At 36.5% G+C, this 23838-nt stretch overlaps 1 protein-coding gene across 1 annotated transcript in view; it reads right to left on the reverse strand.

Moving 5' to 3' along the window:
• ITFG1 (integrin alpha FG-GAP repeat containing 1) overlaps positions 1–23838 on the reverse strand; it is a 299997-nt gene that overhangs the window by 55516 nt on the left and 220643 nt on the right. The window contains exons 11-13 of the mRNA NM_001038532.1: positions 22791–22941; positions 20107–20215; positions 1974–2017 (exon numbers count right to left, since the gene is read on the reverse strand). Coding sequence (NP_001033621.1) covers positions 1974–2017; positions 20107–20215; positions 22791–22941 — 304 coding nt within the window. The remainder of the gene's footprint in view (positions 1–1973; positions 2018–20106; positions 20216–22790; positions 22942–23838) is intronic.

The raw sequence follows: 23838 nt of genomic DNA on the forward strand, positions 1-23838 counted from the left end.
ATTTTCTACTATGATCAAGTGGATCTGATATCAAAGCAATATCAAGAAGGCCCACTTTATCATGAAATAAATAATTTCACAAGTGGGCATACGTTTGATATATGGAAAACTGGGGTAGAATAGTGTATATTTGTTTCTTTTAGTTTGCCACAAAATTGTGATCACTGATAAGTGGGGAAGGAAAATGATAGATGTGAAGGGCAGTTCAATAGGATCTGAACTTCAAATAAAGTAATCAATGAGTGAGTGGGAGGCAGGTGTATCACCTGCAGAAAAGCCCAAAGGTGCTGGACTGCTAAGATGACCACTGTAAGAGCCGCTCTGCATGCTGCACTTTACTTACGTGACTTTCTCAATGACTCTGTTCTCCTAAATTTAAGATATGGAGAATGGGAGCACTAGTGATCTCAGAAATATAACCTGCCTTAAGCGAACGGCCTTTTCTACCAATTTTTCTGCTAAAACTTTGCTTGACTAGGGTAATGAAAGAGCCACATGATGGGACTATCAGAGAAAAGAGGAACAAAGGGTCTGAATGTTTCACAAACTGGGTAGACAATTCTTGAACAGCCAAGTTAATCTTTGGCCTCCAGTTAGTCAGACTTGAACTTAATTAAAAAAAAACACACATTATTTTTATTAGCAGTTTCAGATTCACAGCAAAATTAAGTGCAAAGTACCAAGAATTCCCATGTACCCTCTGCATCTCTCCTCCTCAGACCTCCCCTTCGATATGTCCACATTTTTGATATGAAAGCAGATATGTCTGACCAGGTACTCATGTGGTACTCATAGTGGCTGTGGTGACAGACGTCCCCTTTAGGAGTGAGACAGTATTCCCTGAGCTGCTCCAAGTATTGGTTGAGGATAGCTCACAGCTGAGTTCTTAACCTAAAAATTGTTCTCAGCCAAAGGGAGCTGGCCTGTACAAATTATAACCCCTTCCTGGGGACTGCCTGCATGCAATGTCTGATTGATGCAGAATACAAAGGCATGGCCCTTTTGCTTCAATCTGGGCCATCTTTGCTTCACAACTCACAGACCAACTTCTTCTGACAGTCTTCATTTCTCCAGAGGTCTTGCTCTCAAGAAGAGTCTAGATTAAATCTTTGCATGCAAATCTCTGGGTCAGGGATTCCAAATGTGTTAAATATAGGACGTTTCCCAACCATACACAGGACGTTGATGATGAAGCAATGCTTTAAAGGTGTGTTAAAAATATGAGGCTATAATCAGAATACCTAGTTCTGTGTTTTAGTTACACTATTTAATGGCTCTATGACTTTGGACAGTTTATTTCTCTGAGCCTCAAGTTTTCTCATCTTTAAATTCAGGGTAATTCCTTATGTAACAAAGGTTACTACAAGGACTCAAACAAGAATATACCAACACACACACACATACACACACCTGTGAATGCACTCATGCTTTTAAATAAAATTTAGTATTCTCATTACAATTTAAGTGAATTGACAGTTTCTTACTATTTTCACATTTTGTTATTTCATGGAAACATTCCACTAGACAGCAAGTCAATATTAAGATTATACCAAAAATTCATTACTTATCTACTATATGCTTGACCCTGTGCTATGAATGAGGTATTCAAAGATGGCACGGTTCTTGACCTCAAGGGATTACAGTCTGGGGAAATGCATTAAATATGAACAGATAAAGTGTGACCAAGTATTACACATGTGAAACGGCAGCAGGATGCCCAGAAATGATGGGAGCTGTGGTCATTTTTCCAAGTGTATCAGAGAAGACTCATTAAGGAAATAAACCTTGAGGTGAGAAAGTTTTTAGGAAAGGAACTTTATTCCTAGTAAACTTTACTTGAGCAATGAAGGACATTTTAATCACTTTTAAAAGTAACATCAATTTGATTTAGCCTATAACAACTATTTTGTGTGTATCTATCATGCAGAGAACTTTAACAGAAATATTTACAACTAAGAATTAAGGTTACTTACTGTTATCTTACGAGGACAGTCATTAGAACAGAGACCACTAAGAACTGTGGAAAAATTTAAAAAAGCCTGTTATTACTGTTATAATGTAAGCTTATATTTAAAGTGAGCTCTAATTTCCCCCTAAAATCTATTAATATGCCCTGTTGATTCATGATCACAAGTAAAAATCAACCCAGTTTCTTTAGATCTGAGTAAGTTAAATTTCTGTGTTCACTTTATGCCAGTTATTTCAAAAGCCTTTATTAAGCAGTTAAGCTGATGCCATTTTTGAAATATATAGGTGATATAGTTAATCATGGATATATAAGATACCTGTTGGCCCTGTTTCCCAGCTGGCTAGCTACATTCCAAGGATGACTTAGAATCTGACAGAGAAGTACAAACCAATTAAAACTTATATTGAAAAAAACCAAATAGAACATTTAATATTTCATATCTCAAACCAGATTGTTACCATTTATCTATTCAAATTTTCTGGGTCAAAGAATTTAGGCACCCTTGATAACCTTTATGGAAAACGTAACTATATATGCCAGCAAATTTGGAAGACTCAGCAGTGGCCACAGGACTGGAAAAGGTCAGTTTTTATTCCAATCCCAAAGAAGGGCAATGCCAAAGAATGTTCAAACTACCACACAATTGTGCTAATTTCACATGCTAGCATGGTAATGCTCAAAATCCTTCAAGACCGGCTTCAACAGCATGTGAACTGAGAACTTACAGATGTACAAGACAAACTAGATTCAGAAAAGGCATAGGAACCAGAGATCAAATTGCCAACATCCACTGGATCATAGAAAGAGCACAGGAATTGCAGAACAACATCTGCTTCACTGACTACACTAAAGCCTTTGACTGTGTGGATCACAACAAACTGTGGAAAATTCTTCAAGAGATGGGAATAGCAGACCACCTTACCTGCCTCCTGAGAAACCTGTACTCAGGTCAAGAAGCAACAGTTAGAAACAGACATGAAACAACGGACTGGTTCAAAATTGGGAAAGGAGCATGTCAAGGCTGTATATATTGTCAACTTGCTTATTTCCATGGGGACACAAAAGAGTTGGACACAGCTGAGTGACTGAACCACCACCACAAAGGATATCTGAATATTCTTTCTATAACTAATATAAGCTTTGAAACATGACTATATTACTAGCACCTCATGCAAACGAATTTCTTTATAAGAGGGCACACTTTATGTGCTAGTAAATATTCTATATGTTATAAATTAAAGGAAAATAACTGATAATACCGCTCAGTAATGAACTGTATGAATAATAATTGTGATTACTGGCTAGTTTAAATATATCCATAGGAAAATGGTTCTATATGTTTATTCATATTCCACAAATGTGAAATGATAATCATTCTAACAGAAGTCTTATACTTGGGAAGGGTATATAAAATGCAAAGGCATTAAACAATGAATGACATATTTCATCACAAAGGAAAACACCTGTTTATTTACTACAGAGCGCTTATATTAAATATGACCTGAGGAACCAGTGAAAAAAATATTTTATACCTCCAAATCAGTTTTTAATGTTTAAGTTCCTTACCCCAGCACAGTGCCTAGTTCTCACTCTCTTATTCTCACTCTATGACCTTAATTCTCCCTCTCCTTTTTAAAAATTAATTTATGTATTTTAATTGGAGGCTAATTACTTTACAATACTGTAGTGGTTTTTGCCGTACATCGACATGAATCAGCCATGGGTTCAACTCTAGGCAGACATTAGTACTTATTTTTCACTTGTCCTAAAATGATTTCCCTAAGCCTTCATTAAAACATCTTGCTAAACAGTACACTATTTACTCACAAGTCTGTCTTTGTACCAGAATGAAAGTTCTGCATAATTTTTATCATGTTTTTAGGGCCTAGCCAAATGTATTTGCTCAATAAATGCTTGTTAGAAAAGGTAAAAGATGGATTATTCAATAAATGGTACTGGATAGTTGGCTACCTGGAGGAAAATAAAGTTAGACTTTGATTCATAACATGAAAATTACACTGGGCAAAGACAGTACTAATAAAGAACTCTTATGCTTCAGTTGGCTTCCCTGGTGGCTCAGAGGATAAAGCATCTGCCTGCAATGCAGGAGACCTGGGTTCAATCCCTGGGTTGGAAAGATCCCCTGGAGAAGGAAATGGCAATCCACTCCTGTATTCTTGCCCGGAGAATCCCATGGAGAGAGGAGCCTGGCGGGCTACAGTCCACGGGGTTACAAAGAGTCGGACATGACTGAGTGACTTCACACATGTGCTTCGGTAATAAGAAGCCAACCCAGTTAAAAAATGGGCGAAGGATCTGAATAGGAATTTCTCCAAAGATGATATAGAGATACAGAAAGCTCATGAAAAGAGGCTCAGCATCATTAGTGATCAGGGAAATGTATAGCAAAATCACAATGAAATGTACACAATTCACAATATCCATGAGGTGGAAACGACCCAAATGAATGTCCATTAGCAGATAAGTGAATCTGAGCACACTCTGGGAGGTAATGAAGGATAGGGAAGCCTGACATGCTGCAGTCCATGGGGTTGCAAAGAGTCAGACCTGACTGAGAGACTGAACAATAACAAGAGCGGCAGATGAATGAACAAACAAAGCTTGGTATACACTCAGAAGGAATATTATTCACTTTAAAAAGGGAAGAAATCCTGTCACATGTTATAACATGGATGAACTTTGAGGACATTATGCTAAGCAAGCCAGTCATCAAAAGACAAATACTGTATGATACCACTTACATGAGGTATCTAAGTGTCAAATTCAGAGGAAAAAAAGTAGAATGGTGGTTGCCAGGGTTTAGGGGGAGGGAGAGGGGACAGCTGTTAAATGGGTGCAGAGTTTCAAATTTACAAGATGAAAAAGTTCTGGAATCTGGTTCACAACAATATAAATATACTTAACACTATTGAACACTTAAAAATGGTTAAGACAGTAAATTTTACGTTTTTTTTTTTAACTGCACACACTAAAAGGTTAAGATTGTAAACAAACAAACCCATAATGAGATACTGGCTTCCCTGGTGTCTCAGTGGTGAAGAATTCTCCTGCCAATGCAGAAGACCTGGGTTTGATCCCTGGGTAGATCCCCTGGAGAAGGAAATGGCAACCCATTCCATATTCTTGCTTGGGAAACCTCATGGACAGAGGAGCTTAGTGGGCTACAGTCTTATGGGGTCGCAAAGAGTTGGACAAGACTTAGCAACTAAACAGCAAACAAATGAGATACCATTTCTCACCCATTTTGTTGTTGTTCAGTCTCCAAGTTGTGTCTGACTCTTTGCGACCCCATGGACTGCAGCACACCAGGCTTCATACCCATTAGAATGGGTATGATTATAAAGTCAGATTACAAATTTGGGTGAAGATGTGGAGAAACTGGATACTCATACATTTCTATGGGAATGCAAAATGGTTCAGCTGCTTTGGAAATGGCAATTCCTTAAAAAGGTGAACAAAGAATCCCATTTAACCCAGCCATTCCATTCTTAGGTATATATCAAGAGGAATTAAAATATATGTCCACACAAAAACTTGTACATGAATGTTCACAACAGTATTATTCACGATAGCCAAAAAGTAGAAATCATCCAAATGTCTATCAACTGATGGATAAACAAAATGTGGAATATTCATATTGATATTTGACAATTCATGTGGATATTTGACAATTAAAAGGAATAAAGTGCTGATGCATGCTACATCAAAGATGGATCTTAAAAACATTATGGCAAGTGAAAGAAGTCAGTCACAAAAGACCGCATATTATATGACCCCATTTATATGACATATCCAGGACAGATAAATCTATGAATACAGAAAGTAGTGGTTGCCGAGGGCTGGGGCTGGGGGATTGATGGTGGCAGCTAAAGGGTACAGGGTTTCAGGATCATATGGTAGCTCTATTTTTAGTTTTTGCTATACTGAGTGGTCAGAGAAAGAAACATAATATGATATTGCTTATATGCAGTATCAAAAAAGAACTGGTACAAATGAACTTATTTACAAAACAGAAACAGACTCACAGACTTAGAGAATGAACCAGGAGAGCAGGGTGGGGGGGGCGGGGCGGGGCAGAGAGGGAAAGGGATAGAAAGTTTGGAATTGAGATGTACATACTGCTATACTAGGACCTACTGTCTAAGACCAGGAACTCTGCTCAATATTGTATAACAACCTAAATGGGAAAATGATTTGAAAAAGAATAGATACATGTATAACTAAATCAGTCTGCAGTACACATGAAACTATCACAACACTGTTAATCAACTATACTCTAGTATAAAATTAAAAATTTTTAAAGGGGTATAGGCTTCTTCTGTGGTGATGAAAATGTTTGTGGTGATATTGGCACAATTCTGTTAATATGCAAAAAGCCACTGAATTGTATACGTGAAATGGGCAAACGGTATGGTACGTAAATTACATCTCAATAAAGCTGTTACAAAATAAAAGATACCATAAAATTAAAAAAATGACAAGGGGCTATGAACTTTAAAAAAAAATACAAAGAGATACTTGCTAACATACAAAGAGCTTCTAGATATGGATGATGAGATGATAATCTAATAAAAACAAAGGATATAGAGAAGCAATATCCAGAAGAGAAAGTACAAATAATAAAAAAAACCAGGATGAAAGATACTCAGCCTCACTAGTCAGGAAAAAAAAAATCAATTTTATACCCTAACAGAAAGGAAAAAATGAAAGACCAATAAAAATGTCTGTAGGGAAAACAAAAGCAAAGATAAATGATAAACTATGAAGAATATTTACAAAATATATCACAAAAGATTAATATATACTATGGTATAAATCATTAAGGAAATGAAAAAGGACAGACCCATTTATAGAAATAAAAGTACAAATGGCTCTTGAACATATGAAAAGATGCAGAACTTTACTCAGTGTAAGAAGAATGTGAAATAAGACAACACTTTTCACTTTATAGTTGGCAAAACTCAAAAAGTTTAATAATCTTTTGGGTTGGTAAAGGTGTTAGGAAATGTGAATTCTCCTATATAGAAGTAGCAGTGTCAACATCAAATTTTCATGATGGGACATCTGTTAAAATAAAAAATACTTACAAATTCAAAACCAGGCAGAATTAATCTAAAGTGTTAGAAATTAAATTACTGGTTACCTTCAGGTGAACTGGGCTTAGCAGAAAGGGTGGGCATGAGGAAGCTTCTGGTTGCTGGTATCATGCTTTTCTTGATCTGGGTGTATTTACATGTGTATATTTACTTTGTCGAAACGTGTAGACCTCTGTACTTATGTACACTTTTCTACATGTAGAGTTCAACAGAGTTTATTTTAAAAGTGTACATATATTATTTTTTAGTAGTTCCATTTTTAGGAATTTATTCTACAGGTATTAATTATAATAACAAGAGAATGAAAATAAACTGGTATCAATAAGAACTGATTAAATTATGTTGTATTCATAGTGTTGTTGTTCAGTTGCTAAGTCATGTCCGACTCTTTGCAACCCCATGGACGGTAGCACGCCAGGCTTCTCTGTCCTTCACCATCAAATTCACGTCCACTGAGTTGGTGATGCTATCTAACTGTCTCATCCTTTGCGGCCCTCTTCTCCATTTTTTGAGAACCCATGAACATGAACAGTATCCATACTACATGATACTGTTTGATAGTTAAAACAATGAGGTAGCTCTAGACTATATTGTTAAGGCTCTCTAAGTATCTTAATCTCTAAGATACATTGTTAAATGGAGAAAGCAAAGTCTAGAACTACCACTTACGTAAAATAAAAGCATATAAACACATGTGCTTGTTTAAGTGCATAAAATATCTTGGACACAAAGAAGAGGTTGCTTTGGGCGGGAAGAATTGGACCACTGGGAAACACTGGTGCAAAAGAGACTTACTTTTCACTATTATAGACTCCTGTATTTTTTTTACCATTTGCATGGTGCAAAATTTTAAAAAACCAAATTTCTTAGTGAAATAAAAATTCAGAGTACTCAGATGATATGTGGTAAACTGGACAGTGTTATGCTGGTCGGATATAAATGTCTGTGATTTTTGGGAAAGGTAACTTAGTATTGTCTATTAACACTAAAAACACAGCCTCTCAACTCATCAAATTCATGTATATGAAATATTAGAAACTACCTATGTGTCCACTAAGAGTGAAAATGCTAAATAAATTATGGAACATCTATAGTTTTATGGAATGACATGGAGCTATTAAAGCATGAGAGACCTCTAAGTGTTGACATGAAAGAGGGTTTATACTCTCTTGCTAAAATTAAAAAAAAAAAAGACAAAGGCAAATATGTTCAGTAAGATTACATTTACAAATGTATATGTTGGCTGAATTTCAGAGATATAATATTAAATAAAAGAAGTCAGACACAAAGAGTATATACTATATGATTACATTTATGTGACAGCTAGAAAAGGAAAAACTGTGGTGACAGAGATCAGAACAGTGGTTATACTTTTGCAGGGAATATAAGGAAGGGGCCCTTCTTGGGTACTGGAAATATTTTATTTTGATTGGAGTGTGGCTATAAGGGAAGGTACCTGTGTAAAATCTTATCAAGCTATACACCTGAACACCCATTGCTACAACTGTATTTCCACTGTCTTGTCAGCTCACACCTAGATGTCTGTACTCCTAGGTGGTTACTCTTGTCAAAGCCCTCAGGTCAGAACATCAATTTTTTTAATGAACATCTATTTTTTCCTTCTGAACATTGCTGTAAAATTCATTTTCTTTATCAGCACACTTGATCACAGACTTTTTTGATGAAGAATTTAAATAGTAAGTGTGACATAATTTTATGTGCCAACTAGGTGTGTCTGTGAGGGTGTTTTCAGATAAGATTAACATTTAATCAGTAAACTGGGTAAAGCGAATTGTTTTCCATAATGTGCGGGCCTCATCCACCCAGGTGAACAGAACAAAAGACTGACGTCTCCTGAGGAAGAAGCCTCCTGCCTGATGGGTCTTCAAACTAGAACACCACCTTTTCCTGCCCAATGAACTGGACACCATTCTTCCTGGTTCTACAGCTGCCTGCTGGCCTTGTGACTCAAAATGGGCATTGGCTCTGCAGATTTTGGACGTGTCAGCTTCCATAACTTTATGAATTAATTTCCTACAATAAATCTTTCTCTTTTTCTGTATTCTATTGATGTTGTTTTTCTGGAGAATCTTGATTAATTCAGTAAGTCTCTGTAGTTATTGGGTCACTGACAAAATCTTTTCTTTGTCATAGGTGCCCATTTATCAATGATACTATCAATATTCTCTCTTATTAATCTTCAACACAGTACATGGAGGTGAGTTAGTTTCTACTTCTTTCTATCTGCTCATTCTTTATTACTATGATCATGGCTTCTCCTTCCTAGAATGTTATACCACTACTCATTTTGGTTTTTCCAAACCTTAACCATCTGTCAAGGATCTAGGTTCTCAACTATCATCTTCACAGAAGACTTCTTTGATCTTAATAATCTTATATACATATAGTTCCATTTAACATTTGAGTATAAAGTTCTTTTCACTGTTCTTTAGCTATTTTTACATGCGTACATCTTCCTCTTCCAAGTTGACAGCAACAGATGCTTGCTACATAAGATAGATCCTCACTGAGAAAAACTAAGTAGCAGTCAAAGTGAAGACAATAATGTGCAAATGTGGGAGAAGATACTGGATATAGTGACTGTAAGTGCTAATAAACAGATCTACAGTATTTCCAAAACTCCCTTCATACATTCATTTTTATAGCAACTTTGCTGAGATATATATAATTCACACACCAGAGCAATCACCCGTTCAAAGGGTCCTATTCAGTGGATTTTAGTAAATTCCTAGAATTGTGCAGTCATCAACACAATCAGTTTTCATCACAATAAAGAAACCCTGTACCTTTCAGCCGTCATGCCCCATTCCCACCCCTGGCCCAAAGCTACCACTAATCTACCATTCACTTACTATATATATTTGTGAATACTTTTCTATAATAACATATGTTATTCGAGAAAAAATTTAAAAATATAGAGAAGGAAAAAGGAGAAAATAAAAATCACTTTAACCGAACTATCCAGATACTGTTACCAACTTACTATAATCCACTGTCATGGACTGAATGTGTGTACCACCCCGCCCCCAAAGTTCATATGCTGAAGTTTCATATATGCTCTACCTTAATCCTCATAGCAAGGCTGTGAAGTAAGTCTAGTTACCCTCCTCCTCCCACCCTTTTTTCTTCAAGAGCAGAAACTGAAGCTTGGGCCAGTACATTACTCAAGGTCAGAAAGGGAATGACACTCTTTAGAAAGACCATGTGGTCACTAGACACTAACTCATTTAAAAAACACATTTTCCTATATTTATATAAGATGGGAAATCAATGAACCACTGAATTATTTTATTTTCTGTACAAGATAAAATGTCTGTGTTTTGTTTAGCACAGTTGAGAGTATTTATTTGAAATTACATGAGTCTCTTTCATTTTATATATAGCAAGATAAAAATTGAGTTCCTGTATCTATTTTTGTTTTTAACAAGACTTCCTCTATTAAATTTGAAGTTTCACACTGTAATAGTGTGAAATAGGGTCATAATGAGAAGATTTAAATGTATCATAGATATACATATCATACATATGTCATATATATTATATAGGTATATCTTGGTTTACTGAGCTTTGCATTATTACACTTCTCAGATATTGTGTTTTTTATAAAATAAATTGAAGATCTGCAGCAACCTTGTGTCAAGCAAATCTGTCAGGGCCATTGTTCTATCAGCATTTGCTCATTTTGTGTCTCTGTGTCACATTTTGGTAATTCTCACAATATTTCAAGCTTTATCATTTATTACAATGATCTGTGGTATTTGATGTTATTACTATGACTTGCTGAAAGTTCAGACGATGCTTAGCATATTTTAGCAATAAAATATTTTTAAATTACAATTATAATTTTTTAAGACATAATGATGTTGAACAGTTAATAAAGCATGATATAAACATAACTTTCATAGGCACTGGGAGACCAAAAAGCTTGTTAACCCACATTATTGCGATACTCACTTATTGCAGCCATCTGTAACCAAGTACCTGAGTATCTCTGAGGTGTGTCTGCACACATATATGTCTTATAAAAAGTTGTCTACATAATACAGATAGAATATGCATTTCCTTGGGTTTTGCAACTAAAGACACAAGAAGGAATAATACTTATTCCTTCAGATATTGTGTTAATTAACACAATTAATTAATGTTATTGTTAATAACTTAATGTTATTGTTTAAGAATGTTTATTGTTTAATATTGTTGATAATATTGCTAACTGTTTAATTAGGAATGCAGAACTCCCAAACAAAGGTTAACTTGTTCTTAGCCTGAAATTATTATTTCACTATGAAACAACCTGACTTTTTTTCCAGGGACATCCATATGGGCACTGCAGCAGGAAAGGCATATTTAGACTGTATCATTTCTGGGCTGCACTCACTATGTACGTTTGACGTAAGGCAGGAAAAAAAATGTCTTTGGCTATTTTCAGCCATTATACTACTGCTTTTGTTAAGGAACACTGAAATTTTACTTAGCTTTGGCTTTCTCTCTAAATGCCTCTGTGACCCTCCTTTAGTTTTACCATTAGAAAAAAAGGAACACACCTACTCACATACATACATCTTACTGTCTTTCTCCCTTGAACTAATACAATTTTTAAAAAGCTGAAAAGCATTAGGTTTCTTCAAATAATAGGCTATAAAAGGAAAATTTTTATTTTCATTTCTCTTCTCATCTTTGTCAGTATATTAATGTGACAGGTTCACAGTATGGTTTAAACATAGCTTTAATGTTTAAACATATTATAATTAGATGTAATTTCTTCAAAAACAAAGAAAGAACTGAATCAAATGTTGCTGAGAAACACAATACAGCCTACATTTTATATGTGTTAGTAGTTCATTTTCTGTTATTAACAGGATTTTTGTTGTTGTCAGTTTCAGTACATATCAGATTAATCATACTAAAATCTATACAGGTCATTAGTACTCACCAAGAACAAATCCCAAAGTAACTACCTGATACTAACACTGGCTAAAAACCTGAAGTTCAGCTCTTTTTAGGCTTTCTAATCATGCAGTATAGGATATTCCATTAAGTGTGAGCCAATGCAAATCACTTCACCTTTCCTTGTTTTAAAATAATTTATAAGGTTTACAAAAGCTTCCAAATCCTATCATTCCAAACGGGATCTATCTTGCTTCGGGTGCTTAATACTCTGACCTGGCACAGAGGGAAATAGTCTGGTTTTAAAGGGTTCTTGTGGCTCAGACAGTAAAGCGTCTGCCTGTAGTGCGGGAGACCTGTGTTCGATCCTTGGGTTGGGAAGATCCCCTGGAGAAGGAAATGGCAACCCACTCCAGTACTCTTGCCTGGAAAATTCCATGGACTGAGGAGCCTGGTAGGCTACAGTCCACGGGGTCATAAAGAGTCGGACATGACAGAGCAACTTCACTTTCACTTTGTATAAGTCTGCTCACATACAAGAAAATTATCTAGAAAAGTGGGAGCCTTGAACAGGCAGAGTCTGAATGAATGAGGCTGGATCATGGATGATACATGCTCTCTAAACTCAGAAATGAAGAAAAGAACCAGAGGTATAACTTGTTGTTTTGTAAGCTAAATTTTGTACTTTCTCTTTCTCCTTATAGAATATGTAAGATTATAATATTTTGAAAAGTTATACTTCACATATATTGTCATTAAAAATTATCATGTATAGGTATATGAGATAACACATGCAAAATACACAGAGGACCTGGCACATGATAAACAATAAATGTTAGCTACTCTTGTTTGTCTTTTAAAATAAATTATAGATTCTATCATTATGGATTCCAGGATTGAAAAGCGTCAGCTTTCATTGCTGCAGGTACTTTTGAAACTTTAGGAACTACCAGAATGCTCAGTGTTCAGAATAGTTGTATCTAATAAGTGGTAAAAAGATCATAGATTTTAAAAAATATTAATACTTTTCCAGACTTTTCAAATGTTTTCACAATAGGCTGCCTTATTTTTATAATGAAAAAGCAAAATAAATACCAAATTAAAAATTTACAAATAAAAAAGAATAATGCCTTAAAAGTCTCTTACATAATCAAAAGGAAATGTTTTTATAAACATCACTCTGAAATTACTATTTTAAGACTCCAAAAGTCAAGCTGAGGAACAACTAAAAAGTACCAATAGTGAATTAAATCAGTGCAAGAATGTAATTTCCTCAGTGACATCAAAACAAAAATTCCATCCTTTTTGCTTTAGTTAGAAAACAAAACAAAACAAACAACTCCTAAATGTTCCAAGGTAGAAGTTATTATTATAGTAAAAGCTCAATTCCTACAAGTGGAACAGTTAAATTTTTTGTTTAAAACATATGGCTATAAGTATAATAAAGGCCTTCCCAGGTGGCACCAGTGGTAAAGAATCTGTCTGCCAATGCAGGAGATGTAAGAGTTGCAGTTTTGATCCTGGTGTCAGGAAGATCCCCTGGAGGAGGAAATGTCCGGTTAGGAAGATCCCCTGGAGGAGAAAATTGCCCCCTACTCCAGTATTTTTGCCAGGAGAATCCCACAGGCAAAGGAACCTGGGGGCTGATCATTTCAGTTCAGTTCAGTTCAGTTGCTCAGTCATGTCCGACTTTTTACGACCCCATGGACTACAGCACACTAGGCCTCCCTGTCCATCACCAACTCCTGGAGTTTACTCAAACTCATGTCCATTGAGTCGGTGATGCCATCCAACCATCTCATCTTCTGTCGTCCCCTTCTCCTCCCGCCATCAATCTTCCCCAGCATCAGGGTCTTTTCAAATGAGTCAGTTCTTCACATCAGGTATGAGGTCGCAAAGAGTCTGACATTGCTGAGTGAGTGTCTGAGCACACATAAGTACAGTAAAACATTTTTCGTAAGCAACTATAACAAAAACTGGGAACAGCTAAAACACATAAAAGGGCCCATTATGGGAAAGGGAAATTTAACAGCATAGCTTTTGTTGTTGTTGTTGTTTACTTAATGAAAAGACCCTGATGCTGGGAAAGACTGAAGGCAAGAGAAGGGGACGATAGAGGACGAGATGGTTGGAATGCATTACTCACATGAGTTTGAGCAAGCTCTTGGGAGATGGTGAGAGACAAGGAAGCCTGGCGTGCTGCAATCCATGGGATTGCAGAGTCGGACATGACTTAGCAACTGAACAACAAAACAGTATGGATACAACATAATTTAATCGATTCTTATTGATAGTTTATTTGACTGAGCGACTGAACAAGTTGGTGTTCTGACTCTTCTGCGACCCCATGGACTGAAGCCCTCCAGGCTTCTCTGTCCATAGGATTTTCCAGGCAAGAATACTGGAGTGGGTTGCCATTTCCTTCTCCAGGGAATCTTCCTGACCCAGGGATCAAACACATGTTTCTTGTATTGGCAAGCAGATTCTTCACCACTGAGCCGACTTCGAAGCCCCAACAGGACAGATACTGGTATATAATTTCAGCCTCCTACTATTTGTGTGGTTTTTTTTTTTGGCCACTGTGAGCTTCTTGATATCAAGAACTCTTTTTTAACTCTTTAGTTTTGAAGTACCTCATTTTTTTTTTCTTAAAATTTATTTTTTAATTGAAGGATAATTGCTTTATAGAATTTTGTTGTTTCCTGTCAAGTCTAAACATAATGTTTTTCATTTTAAGTTGTCAATAAATGTTTTCCTACTAATTAGGTGACCTTGGTTGATTCAGGTCTAGTTTAAGGATTTTTAACAACTTCATCAACTTTTATAATTTATTAGTATTTATAACCACATCATAAAGGTCTAAAGAGATTTATTATAGCATTTTATAATACCCCTTTAAATAAACTGTTCTAAAAAGTAATTTCTAATACCCCTAGACTTTAAAAACCAAAGTTGTTTAAAAACGATTAATGAAATTTAAGAAGACAGCCTAGTCACAGTTAAATGAAAAACTGCAATTAAAATGTTTAATGAGCTATGTGCATTAAATTAGCTTAAAACATGACCAATGGGATGTAAAATCTGTAAGTTTTCCTTAAAACGACAATGCTCAGGACCTTAACATTTCATGCCAAACCACACTTTACATTATGTCTTTGTATACTTAAAGATATTTCAAGTATAAAACTTTCACTTCTGGTTTTGTGATTCAGTTTACATTAGCTACTTTACACAAATGCCAAAACTCAAAGAAAACTGCAGTAATTGTGCATAAATACTGTCACACTAGATAAATGTACAGGTGGGGAGAAGAATGATAGAAAGTCAAAACTAAAGGTCAATACTGTATAATGGTTTTAGTAACATTTGAAATGAAAAATCCTTGCCTGGATTATGGGTGGCTATTCACATTCATTTCTCTGAAAATGTCTTTAGTTTTTGTTTCTTTAAAACACATGAATACAAAGCAAATGTCATAATCAAATAGCACATGTGAAATAAAGACTCCCATTTCAGTCATTCTTGTCATTTAGACATTATTTTAGACTGTATACAGAAAACTTTTTATCTGTTATTGATTACCTATCTTTCATTCATTTTTTAAATTAAGTTAAAAATTAATTTAAATTAAAATTTTTAAATTAAAAAATTCTATGCTTAATAAAAGATATTTTAAAACATACCAGTACTCTGAAAATATATTAACCTATGTATACCTTTCTGAAAATCTCTTGAAGAAACACTCCAGAATTTGAATGAAGAAAGGTAATGGCACCCCACTCCAGTACTCTTGCCTGGAAAATCCCATGGATGGAGGAGCCTGGTGGGCTGCAGTCCATGGGGTCACGAGGAGTCGGACACAACTGAGCGTCTTCACTTTCACTTTCATGCATTGGAGAAGGAAATGGCAACCCACTCCAGTGTTCTTGCCTGGAGAATCCCAGGGACGGGGGAGCCTGGTGGGCTGCCGTCTATGGGGTCGCACAGAGTTGGACACGACTGAAGCGACTTAGCAGCAGCAGCAGCAGCAAACATGTAGTATATAAGTATAAGGTGACAGTAAAGCTAGTAACTTGTTAAGTATAAACGATCATTGCTAACACGGCTATAAATTGTTAAGGATTTAGAAAATAGAAGGTACAAAAGGTAAAACCATATGAGTTGTGAAATATTTTGTTCTAGTTCTACGAAAAATGCTATTGGTAATTTGACAGGGATAGCACTGAGTCGATTGCATTTGGCAGTATAGTCATTTTCACAATACTGATTCTTCCTACCCAGGAACATGGACTATCTCTCTATCTGTTTATGTTGTCTTTGATTTCTTTCATCAGTGTCTTATAATTTTCTATATACATTCTTTTGTCTTCTTAGGTACATTTATTCCTAGATATTTTATTCTTTCTGTTGCGAATGGGATTGAGTCCTTAATTTCTCTTTCTGATTTTTCATTGTTACTATATAGGAATGCAAGTGATTTCTGTGTATTGATTCTGTATCCTGTGACTTTGTTAAATTCACTGATTAGCTCTAGTAATTTTCTGATACTATCTTTAGGGTTTTCTATGTATAGTATCATGTCACCTGCAAACAGTGAGAGCTTTACTTCTTCTTTTCCAATCTGGATTCCTTTCCTTTTTTTTTTCTTCTCTGATTGCTGTAGCCAGGACTTCCAAAACTTGTTGAATAACAGTGGTGAGAGTGGACACCCTTGTCTTGTTCCTGATGTTAGTGGGAATGCTTTCAGTTTTTCACCACTGAGAATAATGTTTCCTGTGGGCTTATCATATATGGCCTTTACTATGTTGAGGTAGGTTCCTTCTATGCCCATTTTTTGAAGAGTTTTAATCATAAATGGGTGCTGAATTTTGTCAAACAGATGGCTAACAAACACATGAAAAGATGCTTAACATTGCTCATTATTAGAGAAACGCAAATCAAAACTACAATGAGGTATCACCTCACACCAGTTAGAATGGCCATCATCAAAAGGCCTACAAACAATAAATGTTGGAGAGGGTGTGGAGAAAAGGGAACACTCTTGTACTGTTGGTGGGGATGTAAATTGATACTGCCACTATGGAAGACGGTATGGAAATTCCTTAAAAAACTAGGAATAAAACCACCATATGACCCATCAATCTGACTCCCAGGCATATACCCTGAGGAAACCAAAGTTGATAAAGACACTTGTACCTCAATATTCATTGCAGCACTATTTACAATAGCTAGAACACGGAAGCAATCTACATGTCCACTGACAGATGAATGGATAAAGAAGTTGTGGTACATATACACAATGGAATATTACTCAGCCTTAAAAAAGGAACACATTTGAGTCAGTTCTAATGAGGTAGATGAACCCAGAGCCTATTATACAGAGTGAAGTAAGTCAGAAAGAGAAAGAGAAATATTGCATACTAACGCATATATATATGGAATCTAGAAAGATGGTACTGATGAATTTATTTGCAAGGCAGCAGTGGAGAAAGAGACACAGAGAAAGACTATGGACATGGGGAGAGGAGAGGAGAGGGTGAGATGTATGGAGAGAATAACATGGAAACTTACATTACCATATGTTAAATAGACAGTCAGTGGGAATTTGCTGTGAAGTCTCAGGGAACTCAAACAGGGGCTCTGTATCAACCTAGAGGGGTGGGATGGGGAGTGAGATGGAAGGGAGGTTCAAGAGGGAGGGCACATATGTACACCTATGGCTGATTCATGTTGATATTTGACAGAAAACAACAAAATTCTGTAAAGCAATTATCCTTCAAAAAAAAAAAGGTAAAACTAAGTCAATCATTCAGAAATAAATTTCCACATTATTTCAACAAAATCTGGAAGGAGGCAGGGGACAAAAGCTTTTGAAAGGTCTCATCTTATTTGGGAAGTGAAAGGTGAAGATACTGTTAAAATTTTAACAATCCAAGGAAATACAGGTTCACATATGTTTGTTAGAAATTTGTGCTAAGTATTAGTAGAATCAGAATGAGAAGCTCTAAAAGCTGACAGGAATAAGAGGAAAACAATTAGAGCTAGGAGCTAGTTCTGATTCAGGGGAGCTAGGGAACCCCTCCAATTCTGTAGCACAGAAAGTCTCCTGTCTGAAGAGCATTCTATGGATCTGTGCTGTTGTGGGAATCAGTAAGGGCACAGATAGAAGGATAATTTTATATCCTTCTGCCTGTGCAGAAGCCCTAAATAGACATTTCTCCAAACAAGACATATAGATGGCCAAGAAGCATATAAGAAGATATTCAACATCTCTGATTATTAGATAAATGCAAATCAAAACTAAAATGAGATATCACCTCACACCTACCAGAATGGCTATCATCAAAAAACCCACAAACAATAAATGGTGGAGAGGGTATGGAGAGAAGGGAACCATCCTATGCTGTTGGTGGGACTGTAAATTGGTTCAGCTACTATGGAGAACAGTATGGAAGTTCCTTAAAAAACTAAAAACAGAGTTACCATATGACCCTTCAATCCCACTCCTGGGCATATATCTGAAGAAAAACATGATCTGAAAAGATATATATACCCCAGTGTTCATTGCAACACTGTTTACAGTAACCAAGGCATGGAAACAACCTAAATGTCCACCGACAGAAGAATGGATAAAGAAGATGTGGTAGATATATACAACGGAGTATTACTTGGCCACTAAAAAGAATGAAATAATGCCATTTGCAGCAACACTGATGGACCTAGAGAGTGTCATGCTAAGTGAAGTAAGTCAGACAGAGAAGGAGAAATATATGACATGCCTTATATGTGTCCATATATTCCTTATATGGACTCTAAAAATAAAGGATACAAATGAGCTTACTTACAAAACAGAAAGAGACTCACAGACTTAAGATAATTTGAGACTTATGGTTGCCAGGGGGAAGGATGTGGGGGAAGGGTCAGGGAGTTTGGGATGGACATGTACACACTGCTATATTCAAAGTGGATAACCAACAAGGACCTATTGTATAGTATAGGAAACTCTGTTCAATGTTCTATGGCAACCTGGATAGGAGGGGCGTTTGGAGGAGAATGGATACTTGTGTATGTATGGCTGAGTCCCATGGCTGTTCACTTGAAGCTATCACAACATTGTTAATCAGCTATACCCCATACAAAATAAAAAGTTTAGAAAAAAATAAAGTTACACAGAATAAAAATTAAAAAATCCCCCTGGAACTAATAAGTGAGGTGAGCAAGGTTGCAGTGTATAAGATCAACACACAAAAATCAACTGTGTTTCTATACACTAAAAAGAAGTATGTGGAAACTAAACTTAAAAACACAGTGACATTTATAATCATGTCAAAGAAAATAAAATACCCAGGCACACACTTAACACAACATGTTCAGGATCTCTATGATGAACGTAAGTGTTAGGTGGAGGAGATGGCAGATGTAGAGTAGAATGCCAATTGAAAAATGCAGGAGCCCTGGAAACAAAGAACTACTCATTGACAACAGTCATATAGAAGGCTGATTTAGGCAGGAGTTGTCAATGGATTCTAAAACTGGTAAAAATTTGATATGCAGAAAGTACATTAAGTATCAGAATACCTCTCCACAAAACACTAATTATAAAGGGGAAAAGTTAACTTAAGGTGGGAAAACTAGCAGTCATCAAGATGACCAGATGATCAAGGGTATCATCATGGTGGTGGGTCAGGGCAACGTCATGTGTTTCTTGACATGATGCATCGAAAGGCCACAGCATAGGTTCCACCAAATTCCATGTAGTGACGTTTCTGTAAACAATGTGTATCTTGAACTGGGTAAGGAAGAAAGAGGATCACACTACAGAACGCAGGCCTGTATTCTTTACAACTGCTAAGGGCATGAAAAGGAACTGTTCCAGACTGGAGCAGATGTGACAGTAGTATTCCTGAACAGCCTCTGGATCAGAAAGGAAAAAGCCACTGGTGGGACAGATGGCAAATTTGAACAGGGTGGTCGCGTTGTACTGAAGTTGATCTGTCTGCTTTGGAGAGTTGTTACACAGAAGCATGTTTTACTCTTTGGAAAATGTGCATTGACAGAATACAAAATCAGATGTTAATACTTAATAATAAAGCATATAAAACAAATACTCACCAATGACTTTAACAAAATAAGCATCTGCTTCAAAGTTATTTTTTAGGGTATGGATGGCAAAATCACTCTTTGTATACCCTTTGCTTAGTACTACAATGTCCAAGATTCCCTGGAAAAAAACATAAAAATGGTAAGAAGCTACTGGACTGACTGAAAAAATGATGAAAACGTATGACATGTTTATCATGTAAATACAGACCTTACTTATTCAACTTGATATTTAAAATAAAGATACTATTAAAAATATAAAACCTAGAATATTAAATATAAATAAAATTTTTAAAAAAACTGTAATTTAAATCTCTGAGGATAAATGTTACTCTTGTGTATTTCCTTCCAGGCATATCTGCATGAATTAAAAAAAAATAAAACTTATTTCTCTATTATTCATGGTGCTGGGTCTCCGTTGCTGTGTGGGCTTTTCTCCCACTGCAGACAGCCTGCACACACAGCTACTCTCCAGTCGCGTGTGGTGTACAGGCTTCTTACTGTGGTAGCTTCTCCTGTGGTGGAGCACAAGTTCTAGGTTGTGAGGTTTCAGCACTTGTGCTCCCAGGCTCTAGAGCACGGGCTCAGTAGTTGTGGCACTTCAGATTAGTTGCTCCACAGCATGTTGGATCTTCCCAGATCAGGGATCAGACCCATGTCTCCTGCATTGGCAAGAGGATTCTTTACCATTGATATACTATGGAAGCCCCATGTATTAATTTTTAAAGGCCTTTGACATGAACTACTGAAGTGTTTCCAATCATCAGGGAAAGAAGGTTACTTTTTATTTGCGCTGCTTCTTATGTTTTTTCCTAAAAAAGTGGAAAGCTTTGCTAATTTTATTGGGGGTAAAAAAGGTGCTCATTTAAACTTTCATTCTGCTAACTCTTAATGAGATCAATCATTTATCATATCTTTTCACATGTTAGTTAGTTAGTGTTAGTTACCCAGTCGTGTCTGACTCTTTGCGACCCCACGAACTGTAGCCCGCCAAGCTCCTCTATTCATGGGATTCTCCAGGCAAAAATACTGGAGTGGATTGCCATTTCCTTCTCCAGGGGATCTTCCCAACCCAGGGATCGAACCTAGGGCTCCTGCATTGTAATTGTTAAGGATTTAGAAAACAGATTCTATTTTCTAAATAGAATTCTTTAGAAGCGGATTCTTTACCGTCTGAGCTACAGGGAGGATCCATATTTCATGTTAGCTTTTTTTTACTCACATCTTTTTTTTTCTTCTGTAAACTGACTTAATCATGTTGTTTTTCCAGTGGGAGTTTCTGGTGACTTGTATCAGTTTGAATAAATCCTTTTTCCGTTATGGATGGGGGCTTCCCTGGTGGCTCAGATGATAAAGAATCCACCTACAATGCTGGAGATCTGGGTTCAATCCCTGGGTTGGGAAGATACCCTGGAGGAGGGCATGGCAACCCACTCCAGTCTTCTTGCCTGAAGACTCCCTAAGGACACAAGAGCCTGGCGTAGACTACGGTCCATGGGCTTGCAAAGGGTCAGACACAACTGAGTGACAAAGCACAGCACAGCCTGTTATGAATGTGAGCTTCCCAGGTGGTGCTAGTGGTAAAGAATCTGTCTGCCACTGAAGGAGATATAAGAGACATGGGTTTGATCCCTGGGTTGGGAAGATCCCCTGGAGGCAGCCATGGCCACCCACTCCAGTATTCTTGTCTGGAGAATCCAATGGACAGAGGAACCTGGCAGGCTACATTCCATAGGGTTACAAAGAGTTGGACCTGACTGAAGCCACTTAGCACAAACACACGCATGTTAAGAATGTTAATTATTTAACTCTTTCATAGCTAATTTATCTCCTAGATTTAGATGCAATTTTAAATTTCATCTATGGTTTTATGTACAGAAATTAAAAGCTGATTTATAGTTAATTCTACTGATTTTTCCTCATTATATTTTTACCCAATTACTTTTATGCTTGGAAATTGCTTATAAAAAGTGAAACAATACAAGAGTTGGTAGCAGAGAGACAGAGGAAAACAAGCACCTGGAAGATACTTGTAATTGAAGATCAGCCTCCTACAAAAGCCAAACAAAACCAACTGGGTTAGTGTTGGACATAATTGTCCTGATGGAGATTTAACTTTTTAAAATAATCAAGTTATTTTACAAAGATATTTTGTGACATATTAACTCTGGAATTTAACGCATTTTTATCAGAATTTACTTTTTCCCCCAAAACTGGTTTTTGACATTAGAAAGAAGAAAACCAGGACCCTGTGTGCCTTTCCCAGGCCACCTGGAACTGAGGACAGTCACAAGAATCTGGGGCAATAGATGCCACCTCTAGCTCACAAGGTTAAGAGAGAGTACACACTGAACTCATTCTTCTGTGATCCTGCTCAGGTTTAAGGGTCTGTCATCTGTCGGCTGTTGTTTTCTCTATTTGAGCACACGCACAACTGCCATGAGCATAATTCTCTAGTGGTTTCATCTAAACAGGCATAAAATGAGATAAAGACGCTTTCATATTTCACTGTTCTGATCAGCCAGTGGTATCAATTAATTTGTTCTTTCTGTCATTTAACATTAAAAGGGGTTTTCTTTAATTAACTCGTTTGCTTTCATTATCGCATCTATTGTCTGGTTAAATAGGGTGAAGTGAGAGTGAGACAAGGTAGAAGGCAATTAGATTCTGAACACACAGAAGAGCTCTGAACTCACATCTTCGTAAATGTCAAAGAAGGTGGCAACCACCGCATCTCTGATTTGGTTTAGGTCCATCAGCTCCCAGTAGACTTTAAACATACGATGCGCCCCCTCACAGCTTGCATTAGTACAAGGGACATTCTCCAGTAAAAAGGCCTGCTGATTGCTGTGAGACAAAGGAGAGGTATTTAGTTAATAATAAAACATATCAATGCTGACTAGCATCAGCTGTGCTGTATTTCCTAGAATCAAAGAGATGGTAAATGGTCTATACTGAAGAAATATGAAAAAAACCTCAATGTCTTAATAATTGCTGTCCCGAGCCATAAAAAGCTTAAATTGTTGGCTATCCTTTTTCAGCCTTTGGCAAAAATCCTCACGTTAGTCAGTTGTTGGCCTCTCTCTCTCTCCTTGTTTGGTTTCCAAGTCTATCTCTCTGCTCTCCTTTGCTGCTCCACAGCCAGTGAACCCATGTTTCATTACTGAGTTCCTGGACACTATCATAATCCCATTAGATGTGTATAATTTCTCAGGTGAATACTTGCATTTTAACTGGAGATTCCTGACATCCTGAAGTCTTACAAACCCAAAGCAGTAAGTCTACAATGATAGAATTTTAGCTTCCCAGATGGATAGTAGGCTGAGCACCTCTCAGATAAAAGATAGGGGAAAAAAAAGTATTGTATTTTGCATAGCTATGAAGTCCTCTCTTTTGAAAATTTTATTTTATAGGCAATGTGCTTATTAATTTAGATTTGGAATCAGACTACCTGGATTCAAATTATGTTTCTGTCATTTAGCAGTTATGTGACCTCAAAAAAGTTATTTCATCTCTTGAAGACTCAGATCCTTATTTGTAAGCTGAGTAATAAGTACTTATAGAATTGTTATAAAAAATAAATGAAATACTGACTGCAAAGCACTTACAACAATTTCTGCCATCCAGTTCAATCTTAGTAAAAGTGTTTATACTATCATCACTCTTATTTATGGAGTGCAACACCATGCCATGTAAAAATATTTTCTTTAAATACAGAAGTAACTTTAGTAAATAGTGAGATTA

This window comes from Bos taurus, chromosome 18 (genome assembly GCF_002263795.3).
Source record: "Bos taurus isolate L1 Dominette 01449 registration number 42190680 breed Hereford chromosome 18, ARS-UCD2.0, whole genome shotgun sequence".
Classification (NCBI taxonomy): domain Eukaryota; kingdom Metazoa; phylum Chordata; class Mammalia; order Artiodactyla; family Bovidae; genus Bos; species Bos taurus.